At 37.7% G+C, this 18,803-nt stretch overlaps 1 protein-coding gene across 1 annotated transcript; it reads left to right on the top strand.

Annotated features, from left to right (window-relative positions):
* Positions 1 to 1,296: 1,296 nt before the first annotated feature.
* On the top strand, positions 1,297 to 5,204 carry kiss1 (KiSS-1 metastasis suppressor). The gene is made up of 3 exons (XM_054617765.1): positions 1,297 to 1,322; positions 4,423 to 4,528; positions 4,848 to 5,204. Exons 2-3 carry the CDS (start codon positions 4,456 to 4,458, stop codon positions 5,066 to 5,068), a joined length of 294 nt encoding a protein of 97 aa, XP_054473740.1. The 5' UTR covers positions 1,297 to 1,322; positions 4,423 to 4,455; the 3' UTR covers positions 5,069 to 5,204.
* The last annotated feature ends 13,599 nt before the right edge of the window (positions 5,205 to 18,803 follow it).

Genomic DNA, 18,803 nt, shown 5'->3' with positions numbered 1-18,803 from the left:
GTTTAGCTGGTCTGAGAGTGTGTTGACTGCATGCTTTTTTTCCTTGTTTTCCATCTGTAGTGTCTCGATTACTTAAGACTCGCCTTAAGACATTATTATATCTGTGTAAAGTAGTTCCACAATTGACAATTTGTTGTTTATGGGCTCGAGTTCAGTGACCGCTGCTGTGCCCATCGTCAAAGTGTACTAATTTCTTCTGAGCTTGATAGCCACTTACTCTATAATTACTTCTTTGCCATCCCTCATTAACATAGTGAAGGTGTTGATATCTGGTCCAGATGTAATTTACTTATTCACTGGTATCATGTGTTTTGCTGCTCGGTATATCCGGACCAGATCCCAACACTACTCCTCTGTGATTCTCCATTTCTCTTCAAAAGATGTAACTTGTAGGATTCAGGACCACCAAGGAAATGAGTGTGGGTTAAATTGGAATTACTCTTTCAATAAGTCCAAATGACTGTCCAGTTATTGAACATATTCATAAATATCTATTGAGGATTTATTGAATATCTTTTCAATCAAGAAAATATTATCCAAATCCTTTTTTTTATTATTTCTGTAAATTATACTGTTGTTTATGGCAAAAAAAATGTGGATGTCTAAATGATAAGGATTTCTAATCACTCTCAGGGATTATTATTTCCTATAATAATAGCAATACTACTACTACTACTAACACTACTACTACTACTACTACTACTAATAATAATAATAATAATAATAATTATTATTATTATTATTATTATTATTATTGTTATTTAGGATTCATGAGGAAAGTCATAAAATATACTGTATGAGAATATGACATGTGAAATCAGTCTGGCCCAATAAGAAGGGTATTTGCTCGTAGTCACTTAAACATTACACATTGTAACTGAGGCAAGAAGATCTCTTATTATTCCTTACAGGCTTATATGAGGACAACATATTGTATTCCATGAGACTGAATATTCACACAGAAAAAGACAACAAATGTCTTTTCGTCCCTCCAGTGTATATTTTTAGTTACTATTATAAAGCCCACTTCACTTTCTCTGTATACTTATTGTCATGACCTCCAGGTCTTTGTCTTTCCAAGAACCTCCTTTCAGGTCTATTACAGGAAAGTAACCATATCCAAAGGAATCAACATTTAGGAATTTGACTCATCTTTGTAAGATGGACAGGAAGGAAATGAGGAGTAATTCTGTAGCACCACACACATACTACCAACCAGTGGTCAGTGATGATGACGCAGGAGGTGTCACCCTATAAAAGAGAACCCTGACCCAGGAAGGGGGGCAGTCGGTTCTCGATCGGCGCTCGCTTCCAACACACAGGTAAGATCACAGCATCAAATTTCAAATCTACTCGTGCTTTGTTTGTATGTGCAGTACATTTTTGTTCGATGATATGAGAATGTAGTAAAGCCATCAGTGTGTATGGACCTGCTTATGTGACAGACAGTGGACACAGCCACTACTAAACCCCACAATAGCCTGGCAATCACAACAAAGAGGGCATTGTTTGCAAGCTATTGGAAACTTGTCTAGCAGCATAACATGGTTAAGAGCATGAGGACAGAGTCTACAGCTGAATGGGGAGAGAGTCCAGGGCACAAGGCAGGGAGCTGTCCTCACTCAGTGAATGGCACCAAACAAAAGGACTAGGGAGGCAGCGCTGTGTGGCTGCAATGCAAAGGAAACCAAATTCTTGAGTTCAGTTTAAAAAGGAGTTTTTGATCCTTTAATGCAATAATTGGCCAGACGGGTGGAGCCAGATAGACTATGTCTAAATATAGAAATAAGAAAATAAAACTTGCATGAGCACAACTATTGATCTGATAGTTTGTTTTGTAATCGTCCTCTCACTAATATATTCATCTCTTCAGGCTAAAACTTTCCTGGTGGGATATTTTCAGTTTCCAAATATTTTCTTTTGCTCTTATTTATGGTTTGTCTGTGGTATGCCTAAAAACAGCAGGTTTAACAAATAAATGATTACAGAATGAGATTCATAATACATAAATAAAAGGAACCATATCAGGTTGAAAGTGAGTTTGAGAGTGCAATGTCAGCCTCCAGCATCAGATAAATCTCTAAATTTCCTTTCTGAAACTTCCACTGGCCGACAGGAAGCTGAATGCGGTCCACAGTTTACTGCACAGTTCATTGCTGCACCAAAAGCTCCTACTTAAACAGCATGACTTACAGGTAGACTTGTTGATATTAGTCACCCAATAAAATTGATTACATAGCGATTTTAATGTATGAGACCTTTTGGACTGATCCCTCTCTGATGTTAAACTAAGTATAAAGTATAGTATAAAGATATTAAAACTGTAAAAGGTTTATGGTTTTTGAAAAAAGTTGGACCTTTTCTTGAGGGGCTTTGGTTTGTACATAGCTGTACATTCCAAACATGACCATGGACTTTAGGCACTGATGAATTATTGATCAAAACCATGTATGTTTTTTATCTCTACGGGATATGTTGGTGCTGAGGTCAGAGTGACGCATTCCCCAGCAAGTCCATCTGCACTCAGTCAGCCTGTGTGTGAGGGTATATTTGTCCATGTTACAGAGAATGGACGGGCAATATTTCAGTACACAAAGTCTCAGCTAAATAGCTCCATATATATCCTAATTATAGGATTATGACAAATTAAGGTCTGCTTTAATTCAATTCAATTCAATTCAGTTTATTTTGTATAGCCCAGAATCACAAATTACAAAATTGCCTCAGAGGGCTTTACAATCTGTACACATGCGACATCCTCTGTCCCGGAATCCTCACATCGGCACAGGAAAAACTCCCCTAAAAAAAGCCTTTAACAGGGAGAAAAAAGGAAGAAACCTATGGGAGAGCGACAGAGGAGGGATCCTTCTCCCAGGATGGACAGAATGCAATAGATGTCATGTGTACAGAATGAACAGCATAACAGAGATACAACACATTCAATGTTTATGACATAAATTATTCATATAATAGGAGTAGTAAGCAGAGTAACGAAGGAAAATATTAAGACTACTTATAATAACAGCAGCAATTATTATAGTATAATTATAATTATGAAATAGGGAAGAGTAATAGTAATGTGACTAATAATAATAATAATCGAAGTAGCAGTGGGTGTCAGTCGGCTCACAGCAGGAGGCACGACTACGGTCCAGGTACCACAACGATTCATGGAAACCTGCAAAGCGAGAAAGCAAAAAGGGCTTCAGGGTGGAAGCAAAGCTAATATGCATAATGGTACAGGTAATAGTAATAGTAGTGTGACTAATAATAATAATGGTAGTAGCAGTCAGTGTCAGCAGGGCCATAGCAGGATGCACGACCACAGTCCAGGTACAGCCACGATTTATAGAAGCCCGCAAAGCGAGAAAGCACAAAGACTCCAGGGTAGAAGCAAAGTCAATAAGCGTAATAGTACAGGGAATAATAAGTAATTAATAAGTAATTAAGTATTCTTAAATTGCAATCATAGAAATCATGCACACAAACAAATATATATATATATATATATATATATATATATATATATATATATATATATATATATATATATATATATACACACATACATATATACATAGAGTCTTTAGAGATTCGACACCATTGTAACGTAGAATATCAAAGGGAGTATTGATGCTCTGGTTAGACCAGGAATATACCCACCTGGATTCGAGACACTGGTGGTGTTGATGATGATGATGGTCGTGATTGAAGATCTGATGACTGGATGAAGGGGCAGGACTGGACACTTGATATGATGGATAATGGAGGTGAATGGGGTGGAGGTTGATCATGGAGAGACTGTCATCATGTTGTCATATCACTAGTATGTCAAGTGAAATATAACTCAATGGCAACATTTACATCATGTGCTGTCAAACAAAGTCACCATGCATCATATGGTATGTTATGTGATAAGTTAAATCAGTTAAAGAGATATTTCATAGCACCTTTCTATCTTCTTGCGTCCTTGAATACCCTCACAAATTGAATCAAACTCTGGAAATACTTGCCAAATTGATCATCCTGTCTTGTTCTTGTTACATGCTAAGGAGCCTGACATTAAGGCTCCAGAGTGAAGTAAGGAAAAGAAGATTTTGAGAAGGTTAAACACTGAGGAATCACAGAATATTTTCAGTCAGGGTTGTCTGAAATCATCAATATAGAGGTTATATTTGTTTTGTTTTATTTTCTGGTTCATACTGTATATGCCTAACGCTGCCCACAATCACTGTACTCATGGAAGGTGTTGGCTTACGGCCAACATGTTTTGTGATCATTAATAAATAACAAATGTAAGTCAATCCATACACAAAAGTATCCACTGTTTGGATCAGAATGCAGCGAATACTCAGAGGACAATAGAACTGTTGCCTCACCCTACAACATAATGACATTTAAATAATTTCTTTCTGCTTGCAGAGGAATTTCAGCAGCTCTAACAAACTGACTGTCATGCAGGCGCGACTTATTATTGCTCTGATGATGGCTGCTTCGTCAACAGAGGTCTACACTACCTACAATGAAGGTACAGTCAGAGTTTTGGATGTTTTAAAAGCATTCTGCAAATACAGTTAAAAGAAAACCTTGACAAAATGAGCTTGTCATTACATTTTAAAACATCATCATTGAGCTGGATGAACATTGATAAGTACATTTCCTGTTTGTTATCAATTTAATAGTTAATTGACTATGTTTTTAAAATGGATATAAATTATTAAATTGCTGTCTTACTTCTCTGCTTTCAATTACATTTTTGACTGATCAGCTTTACAACTTTAATCAATAAGCATTTATGAATAAATTGACTGACACCAAGGTGGATCTTTGTCTTGCTTGTCTTTCAGATCAGAAAATAATCAAAGCCCTCAGAGATTCAAGCCATGCATCAATACCACCATTAACAAAGAGTTCTAGGAATTTACCTGCTGATGAGGTCCATTCAGCTGATGGAAAGTTTCCCAGGAAAGGATGGTGGATGTCAAAGGTGGTCCTCCCTCAGATCAGGAAACGTCAAGATGTGTCAACATACAACCTCAACTCCTTTGGTCTACGCTACGGAAAATGACTTATTACTTATAATGAGTTATTCTGTGTCAGATCTGATATTTTCATTTAGATCTGTTTGTATTTTAATTACATTTTTACATTCAGAATGGGGAAATAAAATAATAATGTAGTTGTTAAAGGCTCAATAAAAAAAATCAGTTAAAGATTATTAAAGGATCTGTGTCCTTTGTGTGACCCCATACAGTGAACACTCCATAACTAGATTCAAGCACAGATGACCAAACAGGATTTTCCAAAGTTCCCAGTGAGCAAGACATATTGTTCACAAAAGTATTATTTTATTAAATAAGAAAAATATATAAATAAAAAGAATAAATCTAAAAATGAATCTTCAGGGAGATAAATATTATCAACTTTACTGTAATTTATTTTTAATAAAGATGACACATGACCACGGCAAAGGTTTCTAAAGTTTCAAATGAATCAAAAACCTCACCAAGGCATGGCGCTTGTTACTGGGAGACACCAGGCTTAATCAAAACTGATCAAATACTGTATTGAATTTTAGTGTTAGTGCATTAAAGCATCTAGACTTTGTTTCATAAATATACAGTGCAATTGGACATACTCTACCTATAAATACAAATGTTAAAACAACTCTCTATGCTGAACCTGGCAACATGTAAACACTGAGCTGTCACACTGTCAGTTCCTTCAAAACGTATAGAGAATCCTAGATCCCACAGAATTGAAAGAGTTTAACCAAACTAAATCATAGTGGTTGTCATCACTTTTGTAACGTCATGGTTTTTAAGAGTTTTGGAAGGCACCAACATTTCATGAAAAATTACAAATGACAGATTTTTTTTCACTTAGTTTGGAAATAAACAAAATATGTGGTTGATCCATGCACTTCAGAACGTACCACGTATACACCTTTTTCTGATCTCATGCTACTATGGTTAAGGTTTTTCTTAGGTTTAGAAACTAAAAGAAAAAAAAAGAGCTCACCTTGCACGGCAGCTGGATTCTGGCGTAACATCACGTTACATTTCATTACATTACATTACAGTCATTTAGCAGACGCTTTTATCCAAAGCGACTTACAATCAGTAGTATATTACATATCATTCACCCATTCACACACTGATGACAGGCTACCATGCAAGGTGCCACCATCAGACTCTAACCAACATCCAGTCCACACCGATGGCAAGCCTTCGGGAGCAACTTGGGGTTAAGTGTCTTGCCCAAGGACACATCGACTGCCGAAGCCGGGTATTGAACCACCGATCCTCTGAATGGAGAACTACCTTGCTCTCCACTACGCCACAGCCGCCTCCACGTTACAATTGTAGGGCCACATATTACAACAAAATCCATCTTGGAAGGCTTCAAGTCATGAAATTGTGTCCAGTAAGGCAGAGTTAGGACCAATGAGCATCCTGTGGGGAGCAACTGGCGGCTAGGGGCGTAGCTTAAGTGTGTGACAACTGTTTGTTCTTAACAACAATGGCAGCTCCTGAAGAGGTTATTGTAGATGCTGCAGGAGCATCAGTTCTATCAGAACTGGAGAGTATTTCTTTACTGAAAGAAGAGCAAAGAACGTTACTGAAATCCTTTGTCCAAGGAAAACCTGTTATCTCTTCTCCTGACTGGCTTCAATAACAGTTTGATTGACAGATAGTTCCTCCAATCACCTGTATCTGGTGGGGTTAGGAAAGAGCATGGTTCCAGTTACAACCAATGGTTACGATTCAGGAATGGCCATGGTCATGGTTAAAAGAAACCAATATTGACTGTCTAAAATAAGATAAAAAAATCCTTTATTAGTCCCACAGCGGGGAAATTTGCAGGATTACAGCAGCATAGTGGATAGTGCAAACAAACAATTAAGAAACATAAGTACAAAACAGGATCAAAACAAGTATAATAAATAAGTAATCACACAGTAAAGAATAATAAATAAGTAAAAAACATTAAAAAACAACAATAACTAAAATATGATATAGACAGACAGAAATATTGTTGATATTGCACAGTGGATTTCACAGATTATTTATATTGCACGGTGGATATACTGGATTTGTATTGCCAGTTTTTTGGTATGTGTGGTCTACTGGGAGCAGAGTTGGTTGTGCAGTCTGACAGCAGCAGGAAGGAAGGACCTGTGGTACCTCTCCTTCACACACCGGGGTTGAAGCAGCTGGTGGCTGCAGGAGCTGTACAGAGCTGCCAGGGTGTCCTGCATGGGGTGGGAGGTGTTGTCTTGGCCATCATCCTCCCGTCTCCCACCACTTCCACCGTATCCAGTGGACACCCCAGGACACAGCTGGCCTTCTTAACCAGTCTGTTCAGTCTCTTCCTGTCAGCAGTCGAAATGCTGCTGCCCCAGCAGACCCTTCTTTCAAAGACGGCTGATGCCACTAGAGAGAACATAGAGAGAACACATATCCAGTGTTTTATTATCTCTAGTGCAGCATGTGAAATATTGGCTGATTGTGGGCAGAGTAGAGGACGGAGGGGCATGATTAAAGTCACCAGAGAGAAGGAGGAGGGCATTGGGGTGTTGTGTCAGCAGCCTTCTTGTCGCTGAGTGAATGACGTCACAGGCCGCCTCAGCGTCACCAGAGGGGGGAATATACGATCGCAATAAGGTGAAAATTCCCTTGGTAGATAGTGAGGCCTCATGCTAACAGCTCAATGTCTTAAATACAGATTTGTTCTTTGATAGTGATGTGCCCACAGTTAACCATCTATCGTTAACAAACATTGCCAGATCTCCTCCCTTCCTCTTACCGCTCTCCGTTGTCCTGTCAGTCCGTATAGTACGGAACCTGTCCAGTGTAGCATTCATGTTTGGAGCTAAGTTAGCCATGTGTCTGTAAACACCATGATGCCAAACTCCCGGTATTCCCTCTGATGGCGAGTCAGCTCCAATAACTCGTCCATCTTGTTGGGGAGAGACCTCATATTCCCCATGACGATTGAGGGGAGGATGGGTTTATAACATCTCCTCCTGGTGCAACGCTCTGCCCCAACACAGCTTCCCCGGCTCTTCCTCCTCAGCTCACAGAGAACCTTAGGTCTGTCCTCCGGTAGCAGCATCACCGTGTTATGGAATGCTAACAGCTGATCCCTGGTATAAACAATGGTACCATGGCTGTGTGCTGGAGGTGCAAAAAATAGTATGTAGGTCAAAGCAAACCCGATGTATCTATTGTCCATGGTGCACAAAAGGTAAAAGAGCAGTTAAGACAAAGAAAGGTAAAAAAAGCACAAATATATAGAAAATAGGAGGAAAAAAGCTCAATTGTGAGCAGGAGATGCTGTAACAGGCTGCCACTGGTGTGGCGCCATCTTTTCATTTGAACGGATAATGAAATTGTGTAAAAAGTATAATGATCTGTTGATTCATCCACCAAAAGCGCCTACCTCTACAAAATGTGTCGCACCATAACATTGCTGGACTTCCTTCTTTGTTCCTGAAAATCATAATTACTATGACAAGAATACTTCACTTGAATGTAAACATGAAATGTTTTAGGACATTTCCTGAAAACAATTGAGTCTTAGTCAGGAGGACTTGTAAAGATGAGTCATTTTGAGATCTTCATGTGTATTTAATCTCAATTTCCTCTTTCATCCTGTGTGGTAAACCACAACTTTCCACTTAAGCAACAAGTCTGACTGGGTTTCCTGATGGTTTGTCATTGCTCCGCAGCTGCATGAGGCATTTACTTTTGAGTTGATGCAGGACACTTAGACCCAAAAATGAGATATACTTCTCTTAATGCATTCAAACAAATAATCATAAAATAATTAAACAAACAATTATTCATCATTACGGAGTCTGGATCTGCAAGATAAGAAAATGAAAAGCTGTCTTGCCAAACTCTGCATATTTCTGTTTCTTACAGTAGAGGGTAAGTGATTTTGATTTTCCTTTACTTTTTCATTACAATAAACAGCTAACAGTTTATTTTTATTGTTATCTGTGTATTAAACAGAAATATCTAATTCATGCAGCACTGTTGGTGTATGCTTTAAGATCGGGGATAGGGGAAAAAGGGCCAAGACCCCAAACAATCTTGAAAACAAAGAATATCACTGATGATCATTGAAAAAACATATTGTATAATTTGTGTATATTTCCAAAATGCATCCAATTTTTTGGGGGGGATTCTGACAAAATGCTCAAAAGAAATAAACTTGACCTTGATACGTTGGTGAAATGTTCTTGAGCCTTTTACAGATCTGCTTACTTCAGACCCATCTGATGAGGAGATCATTTAAAATAATAATAATAATAATAATAATAATAATAATAATACTAACAGGACCAGGTGCACCTTCCTAGTCAATGTGCTAAAGTGCCCATAAGGTTTCCTCTTAGAGGCATGGGTTGCAGAGAGGAACATTAAGAGGAGATACAACTTGCTTAGACACATGCATTCATATGTTGCTCTTCAAATCTTCCTGGTTTCAACTTTCCATGATCACTCTCTAACTTTTCTAACCAATGACTGTGTAGGTTTGTAGCTTTTTGTAACAGTATTGACTGATCATCTTGAATGTGTTCATGCTGATTCTTTGGGACTTGAGTGAACTCGCATTGACAAACTCTCTGCCTCTCCATACCTCTGTGAGTTTTTGGACATGGCTTTCCATGAAACACTCAACAAAACAGAAAGTAATTAGCTTGCAGAGGTGCACTGTTCCAACATAACACTTGACCACTTTATTGATACTGTACTTACATGTTGTATATTCCCAAATAAATCAAATGACCCCAACCTAATTTACACACACTGAAGATGTGTTAATACGCCTTGCACAGAGAGTGGTGGGAGGCCCAACAGCAATGTTTTTTCCCCGTGGCCCATAACAGGTTAATCAGGCCATGAAAAAGTCAGCACTCACTTAAAACATGAGAAGGAACTTGGGATCTAGGCAGGTATAACATTCCTCCAAAACATATTTGACGAAGTAAATTAGAACCCACACAAACTTTGTGGGGAATTTTGGTTGTTAGTGGTAAGCCTCCCAACATTTGATACTTGATCAGCTCATTTTTATACTACTTTGCACCGATACCCATAAATAAAGTTGAACATGTCTCTATTACAAATATGTAATAATCTTTAACATTCCTCTATAACATGTTAAAGATGTAATAATTTTTAACATGTCTCTATTACATGTAAAATATGGAATAATCTATACCATTGTAATCGTTAACATGCCTCTATTACATGTTTAGGATGTAATAATCTTAAGCATAATAATAGTTTAACATGCCTATATCACAATTTTTAAGATGTAATCATAACCATAAAATGTATAACATTTATCTATTACATGTTAAATATGTATCAATCTTTAATTATTTTTAACATACATAAAGATGCATCAATCTTAAATTATCTTTAACGTGTCTTTATTACATGTAAAAAAATCTAATAATATTTAAAGTGCCTCTATTACATTTTAAAGATGTCATTATCATTAAAATATGAATCTTTAATATTCCTTTTCTACATGTAATAATCTGTATTATGCCTCTATTACATGTTAAAGATGCAATAATCTTTAACATAGTAATCCTTAACATGCCTCTATTACATGTAAACTATGTAATAATCTACAACATAATAATCTTTAACATGCTTATTTTACATGTTAAAGATGTAATGATCTTTATCATAATAATCTTTAACATAATAATCTTTAATATGCCTCTATTACATGTAAAAGATGATATAATATTCAACATAATAATTGTTAACATGCCTCTATTACATGTAATCATCTTTAAAATGCAGCTTTTACTTGTTTTAACATTTAATGATCTTGTTTAGCGCAGGAGCCAGAAATCATCTTCCTGCATCTGATATAGAATGGAAATTTTTCTGTGTTGCTGTTGAGTAATAATACTTTGTCTATCAGTTCCAAGCCAGTGCACTGAGCAGATGGTGGAGAGAGATAAATGGCTTTCTAACCGTTGATCACATTAGTTGAAAGTAGGGTAGGCATAAAAGCCAAGAACAAACATATATGCAGGATACATGTTGAGGTGAATTTGAAACTCTGTTGCTACAACAGTAATATCTGTGTTGCTTTTCATTCCAGGTACTCTGGGATCAGAGCTAACCATCAATGTGAGGAAGAATGCTTCTGTAACAATCGTATGTTCCATCATTGAGGACTTAAGGAAATGTCTCTGCCCCTCATACCCTCAGAATTGCAACACGTGTCCAGGTTTTACAACAGTTTTCAGTCCTTTTACATTCTATGGATTAGACAATTATTTCAAATTGTCTGGACTCAAGCTCAGTAACTCAGGACTCTATGCATGTTATAGTTCAGGACACGTACTTGGGAAAAAGTACAGATTAAATGTGTTTGAGGGTAAGTCCTACATCTGTTTGTCAGACTCTATTTTTTGCATTTTAGTACAGATGTTTTTTGTGAAAACTGATTTAGTTTGCATGACAGAAGTTGTTTTATCACTCAGAGCCTTCGAAATTGATAGATCTGTAACTTAAACCAGTCGTCCCGGATAGTCTTAGTAGTACCTGAAGCAACACACCCCTACCAATACATTCTGTTGCTCTTCTGGTCTTAATGGCAAGGCAGAATCAGATCACTGCCATACTGGTAACTTTCCATTCAGGTGTCTAGTTTTGGGATAGGACAGTGACGTGATCAGTTGATAACACCAACCAGCAGTGACCCACACTACACTACTGATTACTTAGTTCTTCATACTAAAAGAAGCCTCAATATGAAGAATACTGATTCACGTTACATGATGAATATGATTTTTAGACTTTTATTTCTTCAATTTAGTTTATGTTAATGAAGCATAGTTAATTGAAGCCTGCAAGTCAAATCAAAGTAAACAATTATTAGAAATCCTAAAATTAAACGGCCAATCCAATTTTTGATCATCTGATCATCAGATGTTCTGCATGTTAGTCTCAACTGCTCTTCAGGCTACAGAAAACAGATGAACTGACCGCATTGTGACACTTTAACAGCAACTTCCACATTTTGGTCAACATATTCTTAACTGTATATGTTCGAGCAACAACATTCTTACCTCCTAATGACAAATTCTACATTCACATAATAATCTATTCTATGTGAACTAAATCTATATAAGTTTCCTAATTGTCTGAATTTTTTTTTGTCTAAAACTGTCCATCAAGAGTAATATCCAGCTCTTGTGTCAAAATAATTGGCAGGTCCATGAGCGTTCAGTCTTTTTGCATTACGTGTTGCATTATGTGAAGAATCTTTGCTAAACTGTAACTTATTTTGTCCCAATTCTCTCCAGTATACTGCCATTGGATTTGAATACAACCTAGTTCACCTTTCCCCATGCCTTCTAATTCCCATACTGCTCACATGTACTGTACCATGCTAATTTTCCACAAACCAATAATAAGGCACTGCACTGATCATTGCTACCCATTAGCCTGACTGTATGTATAACTCTGTTACTCTCTACTGAGAACTGTTTGCACACATTGGTGACAGCAAATTAAAAGTTATGAAATGGATTTCATCATTCAAACTGTGCTCAGAGGCTGCTAATTTCTTTTACTTTGGATTTTGTAGATCATGACCCGACTGTTGTGATTGGGACTGTGGGACGATCCATAGTCATATCATGTGACACTGAACTGGACATCACGGCTGCCTCAGAGAAACACTGGTGCCGCTTGTCCAATGCAAATTTATGTCAGCCAGACATGGTCATGGGTCCCGAAAATGAAACCAGAGGGGATTTCAAGATTCTGTACAGTCACAGCTCAGTCTGCCTGGAGAAACGTCATCTTACACTCAACGATACTGGATTCTACAGATTCACTCAGATTTTTCAAAATCGGACAAAGGTCTATGTAGTAGAACTCCAGGTTAAGGACAAGCCCAATTTTTTGCAGATTAGTCCTGTTTTGGTCAAGGCAAAACCAGATGAGTACTTTCAGATCACATGCCAGTATTCCCAGGAGTTGCAAGAATTTTCTAAATCTTGGCTTTGTGACTTTTCAGAGTGTCCTGAGACAGTGAGGAGTAAAGATGATAGATTCCAGTCTGCCTTAGTATTGACTATTGATCATGTGGCTTGCTCAAATATTAGATATTTCCAGTGTGTGGCAAAGATGTCAGCGAGCTCTGTAAAGTCTGATGTTTATCAGAAACCTTTGAACCTAAATCCTATTGTGGATGTGGTGTTAGCTTCTGACCTAAATCGCAGGAAAGTAAAGGTAAAAACTTACAGTCTGCTAAATCTCATTTGTCCTAAATCTGGTACGTATTTTTGGGATCCTTACATAATGAATAGGGGCAGATGGGGTTCAAGGGACAATTATTATTATCAAGACCCACCTTATTGGTGTAGAGTGAGTCACAGTCAGTGTTTGAATGTGAAAGAGAATGTGAAAGAGACAACAAGCTCATTCATATTACAAATATGTGTCACGCCAAAAGATAATGGAACAACATATCGCTGCCTGTCCAGCAAGTGGAATCCAGAAGTTGAAATTATTGTCATTGGTGTGTACAATATTTACATACAGATTTTTACTTTCATTAAATAGAAAAATATTCTGTTAATTCTGTTAAATTGCAGTAACGTTTGTAATAGGTGAGCGTTTGTGATAAAATTTAAGTTAAAAATAAATGTTTATTTAATTAATAATTGTCTAGGAAGAAAAACTGTAACAAAAGAATGACTTTATATGCATTGAAGTGACAATACAAATACATATACAATAGGGTATTAATGTTTATTGATTAATACAAACTCATGAAATATTTAAACAATTAAACATTTTGTCTCAAGATATAAAGCAGTTTTTAATTGAAAAAAGAAAAATATCCATGTAAATGAGATAAGATAAGAATGAAAGCATTTTTCATTTGTCCAAACACCTAATACCGACCACGACCACACAAGACTGTAGATATTGTACTAGACCCAGATTCGGTCTTTTTGTATCTGTGCATGGCAACTACGGCATAGTTAAGTTAACGGAAAGATCTTGGTTATAGTTAAAGAAATGATAAAAATGATAACAAGTCTGTGACAGGATACAAGCACCCATCCTTCACTTCACAGCCTAACTTTCTGCCTTGATGCATAAAGGGTGCACTACTTCCTGCACTGCTACTTGGTGTCGGCATTAGAAGTGTCCATTTCACATGACTACCCCACTGAATAACATGGCAAACAAAGATGCATTCTGTGTACAGTGACACCACATTTTACTCTCCATTTTACAGCACCTACTCCTCCTCAACCAGTCACTCCAGCTGTGAGGCCCAAAACACCACAGAACTTTGTTCCAGGGTTCGTAATTTAATCATTTTTAAAATGTATATTTTTTTCTGGTATTTGGAAAGTATACTAGTATGCCTATTTATTGTTGTCGTATAACTTGGAAGCTGCCTTACACAAAATTGTCTTGCCTTCTAGATCCTACAGTGGCAAAGAGCACAATGTAGGCATCATAATAGTAGTGACCAGCATAATCTTTCTCATCATCATTATGAGTGTTACTTTCGCAAGATACAAAGGTAAGTACCAGCCAATACATCTAAAGACACTATCATTAATGGTAAATGGACTGTACTTGCATAGCGCTTTTTTAGTCTTCCGACCACTCAAAATTTTTTAACACACCATATCTATAGCTACCAATTCACACCCATTCATACACTGATGACAGGGGCTACCATGCAAGGGGCCACCTGCACATCAGGACTCTAAGAGTCATCAGGACTCCATCTAACATTCATTCACATACATACAATGCCTATAAAAAGTATTCACCCCCTTGGATGTTTCACCCTTTTGTTGCTTTTATACACAAAATCATGATCAATATAATTTGGCTTTTTTGACAAGAATTTGCAAAAAAACCCTCTTTAATCGCCCAAGTTCTCCCACACAACTTCCCTTCTCCGTTCTCTACACTGGCTCCCTGTAAGAGCTCGCATCCAGTTTAAGACTCTGGTGCTAGCCTACAGGGCAGTGAAAGGAACAGCTCCTTCCTATCTCCAGGCCATGGTCAAGCCCTACACCCCCGCCCGACCACTTCGCTCTGCTGCCTCGGGGTGATTGGTTGCCCCGTCGCTCAGAGGTCCCTGCGGCCGATCCACCCGGTCACAGCTTTTTTCTGTCCTGGCCCCTCAGTGGTGGAATGAACTCCCCACTGACGTCAGGACAGCAGAGTCACTGCCCATCTTTCGGCGCAGGCTGAAAACTCACCTCTTCATGAAGTACTACCCTGAGCCTTCCTTGTAGCACTTATTGCATTCGTATTAGTTTGTTGCACTTATTGTATTCGTATCAGTTCGTTGTACTTATTGTATTCGTATTCGTTTATTGCACTTATCCTATTCGTATTAGTTTGTAGCACTTATTGTATTCGTATTAGTCTGTTGCAATTATTGTTTTCGTAGTAATTTGCTTCTGCACTATACTTTTGCTCTGGTTTATGCTTTTAGATGATTGTTTAAGAAAGGAGATGCACTTATGACTTCTGGTGACTAGTAGTTCTCTTGAATACCTATGTTGAATACACTTCCTGTAAGTCGCTTTGGATAAAAGCGTCTGCTAAATGACTGTAATGTAATGTAATGTAATGTAATATCAAAGTGAAAACAGATTTTTACAAAATAATGTAAATTAATTAAAAATATATAAGGTAAAGTAAATGATTGCATAAATATTCACCCCTTCAGGTCAGTATTACGTAGATGCACCTTTGGCTGCAATCACAGCACTGAGTCTGTGTGGATATGTCTCAATCAGGCTGGCACATCTGGACACTGCGATTTTTCTCCATTCTTCCTTGCAAAACAGCTCAAGCTCTGTCAGGTTGCTCGGGGATCGGGCGTGAACAGCTTTTTTCAAGTCCAGCCACAAATTCTCGATTGGATTTGAGATTTGGGCTTTGACTTGGCCACTCTAGAACATTCACCTTGTTGTCTTTGAACCATTTCTGTGTAGCTTTTGCTGTATGCTTGGGGTCATTGTCTTGCTGGAAAATAAATCTTCTCCCAAGTCGTAGTTCTCTTGCAGACTGAGTCAGATTATCCTCCAGGATTTGGTGATATTTTTTTACATTCATATTCCCCTCTACCTTTACAAGCCTTCCAGGGCCTGCTGCTGAGAAGCATCCCCAGAGCATGATGCTGCCACCACCATGCTTCACAGTGGAGATGGTGTGTTTGTGGTGATGTGCAGTGTTTGGTTTCACTAATTGTGACACTGCTGGCATCAACTAGCTGGACCTCTGTTGAATTAGGTCAGTCACTTTAAAGGGGGTGAATATTTATGCAAACACTTATTTTACACTATATATTTTTAATTAATTGACATTAGTTTGTAAAAATCTGTTTTCACTTTGACATGAAAGAAGCTTTTTTTGCAAATTCTTGTCAAAAAAGCCAAATTATAATGACCATGATTTCATGTATAAAAGCAACAAAAGGGGAAAACATCCAAGGGGGGTGAATACTTTTTATAGGAATTGTACACAGCAGGAACAGCCTGCTACCCAAGGACACCACTGAGCCACAGTCGCTCTGTTTCTATAATTACTAATAGGAAGTGAGATTTTTACAATATATATCATATATATATTTCATATATGTAATGAGTTTTTGGGTTTGGCTTTAAAAGGGGCAGGAAAGGTGGAAAGGGGCATGGTACCTCAATGTATGAAAGGGTGAATGATGACATGTAGTGTTAAAGCGCTTATAGTGGTCATAGGACTAGAAAAGCGCTATGCAAGTACAAGTCTGTTTACCATTTACCTTCTAAGAGCTGGAACTATTGGTTTATGGGGTAAGCGAATTAAGTCTGTGTCCAGACACAAACACATTCGCAAACCACTATCTATGCCACGGTTCACGCCGTGTCAGCCCTGTGTGGAAAAAGCACCGATCAGCTACAATTCTAAGCCCCTAACTTATTAATGTTATGTTTTTGGCAAAGAGGCAAAAAATATTGCTTATTACATTTTATTGCTGTATTGTATTTTAAATATTTATTTACCTTGTATATGTCATATTTGCTGCAGATGACTAAGAACTAACTACAGTTTTGTGTTTAAGGTCAAAAACTCAGGGAATGGTTTTTTGCAAGGAGATCACCGTTGTCAGCAGTTGACATTCATGCAAATATGTACGCTGACGCAGTTGCTCACTATTACCGTCATGGTCAACGTCAATTGCCCCCACCTGAAAAACAAGTTGAAGGTATGAGTGATTTCTCTCATTACCATTACTTTTGTTGTACAGTTGAATTCTAAAGCAATACTTATCCGCATTTAGTATTATAACATTGGATCAGACAACTTGTCTGTGTATTGTAAATGGGGGTTGACAGAGAATTATCACACACTCTGCTCTTCCTTCGACTCTTCAAATTAGCAGGCAGCTGTTTGCAATGTAAACCTGTACACTACATCCCCAACACCGAACTGGGGACAGCTTGTTGAGGGGTGAAGGGACCGACACACTGGCCAGATGGGCAGTCATAACTTAGGAACACTTGCCAGATTCACCTTGTTAGATCAATGGCAATGAGTTCCACCCAGCCAAGGATCTGCAAGACACATCAACACACACACACACACACACACACACACACACACACACACACACACACACACACACACACACACACACACACACACACACACACACACACACACACACACACAGGACCATGAAACAGACTGGGGCCCTCACACAATTTGCAACACTTTAGCAACAACAACCTAATAAGTAAAAAAAGATATGTCTTTGTTGTGTTTTCAGCTTATATTACTGAAAATCTGGGGCTTTGGTGTCAACATTGGCAGAAAGACAAACAAAAGTTGTAAGGATATACTGTATCTACCAATTTTAGCCACCAACATAAACTAGGAGCTCTTATGCTGAGTTCTCTGGAACAAACATTATGTGTTGTCTGTTTCTTACCGGGACTAAATTTCAAACTGCGGACGTAATAAACTTTTTGTGGGTGTAACACAGTTTAACAATACCTCAGTTGAGCTGAAGATGAAAAAACGGGCTGTCTATGTTTATAGGGGATGACACGAGGACTTCAAGTAGTTCAGATGATGAGGTGAGTGATGCAACAGGAAATAATGCATGGAAGATGAAATACAATTTTTTCAGTTACTTTGCCAATATTTATCTTACTAATACATGAAAAGCAGCAGAAATGTAAATACTGTGATTGTGAATTATTAATCTACAGTATTCTCCTATCCAGGTCCGGTCTTACAATTCATCTTGCTACAGTTATTTGGGTGGTGTTAATAACTGCGCACAGAAGTATTAAGACAAAGAACTTAAAGGAATCTATGGTTTATTACAATGAGGGTTTCATTTTCGTAGATCTGGACAGAACATGGTTGGGTTTGATAGCACTGCATTTATCCAAGCAGTGGCTGATATTTAAATAAGGGACAGCCTTACTGTAAAGAAGTATAGTACTTGGCTACAGTTACAAAGCCATGGCTAGCTGTTGTATAGGATACACAGGATATAGGATCTGCAATCTGTTTATAGGTCTTATATAAGTGTCTCTTTTAATACAGGTATAAGTTATGATTAAAAATGGGGCTGAATGTGCCACATTTAAAGAAGAAAACTGTCCTTTGATCAGAATACGTTTTAAATTTCAGTTATTTTAATATGCGCTTGTCACATTAACTTGGCCATTGTATTAATTGTTTGTGTTACACCTGCTTTCTCTGTCA

This window comes from Anoplopoma fimbria, chromosome 17 (assembly GCF_027596085.1).
Source record: "Anoplopoma fimbria isolate UVic2021 breed Golden Eagle Sablefish chromosome 17, Afim_UVic_2022, whole genome shotgun sequence".
NCBI lineage: Eukaryota > Metazoa > Chordata > Actinopteri > Perciformes > Anoplopomatidae > Anoplopoma > Anoplopoma fimbria.
Note: the sequence above shows the minus strand (reverse complement) of the source record. Positions and strands in the feature narration are given on the sequence as shown.

Coding starts and splice junctions, on each gene's coding strand:
- kiss1 (XM_054617765.1), top strand. CDS start 4,456: ATGCAGGCGCGACTTATTATTGCTCTGATGATGGCTGCTTCGTCAACA. Junction 4,529..4,847: donor CTACACTACCTACAATGAAG/GTACAGTCAGAG, acceptor CTTGTCTTTCAG/ATCAGAAAATAATCAAAGCC.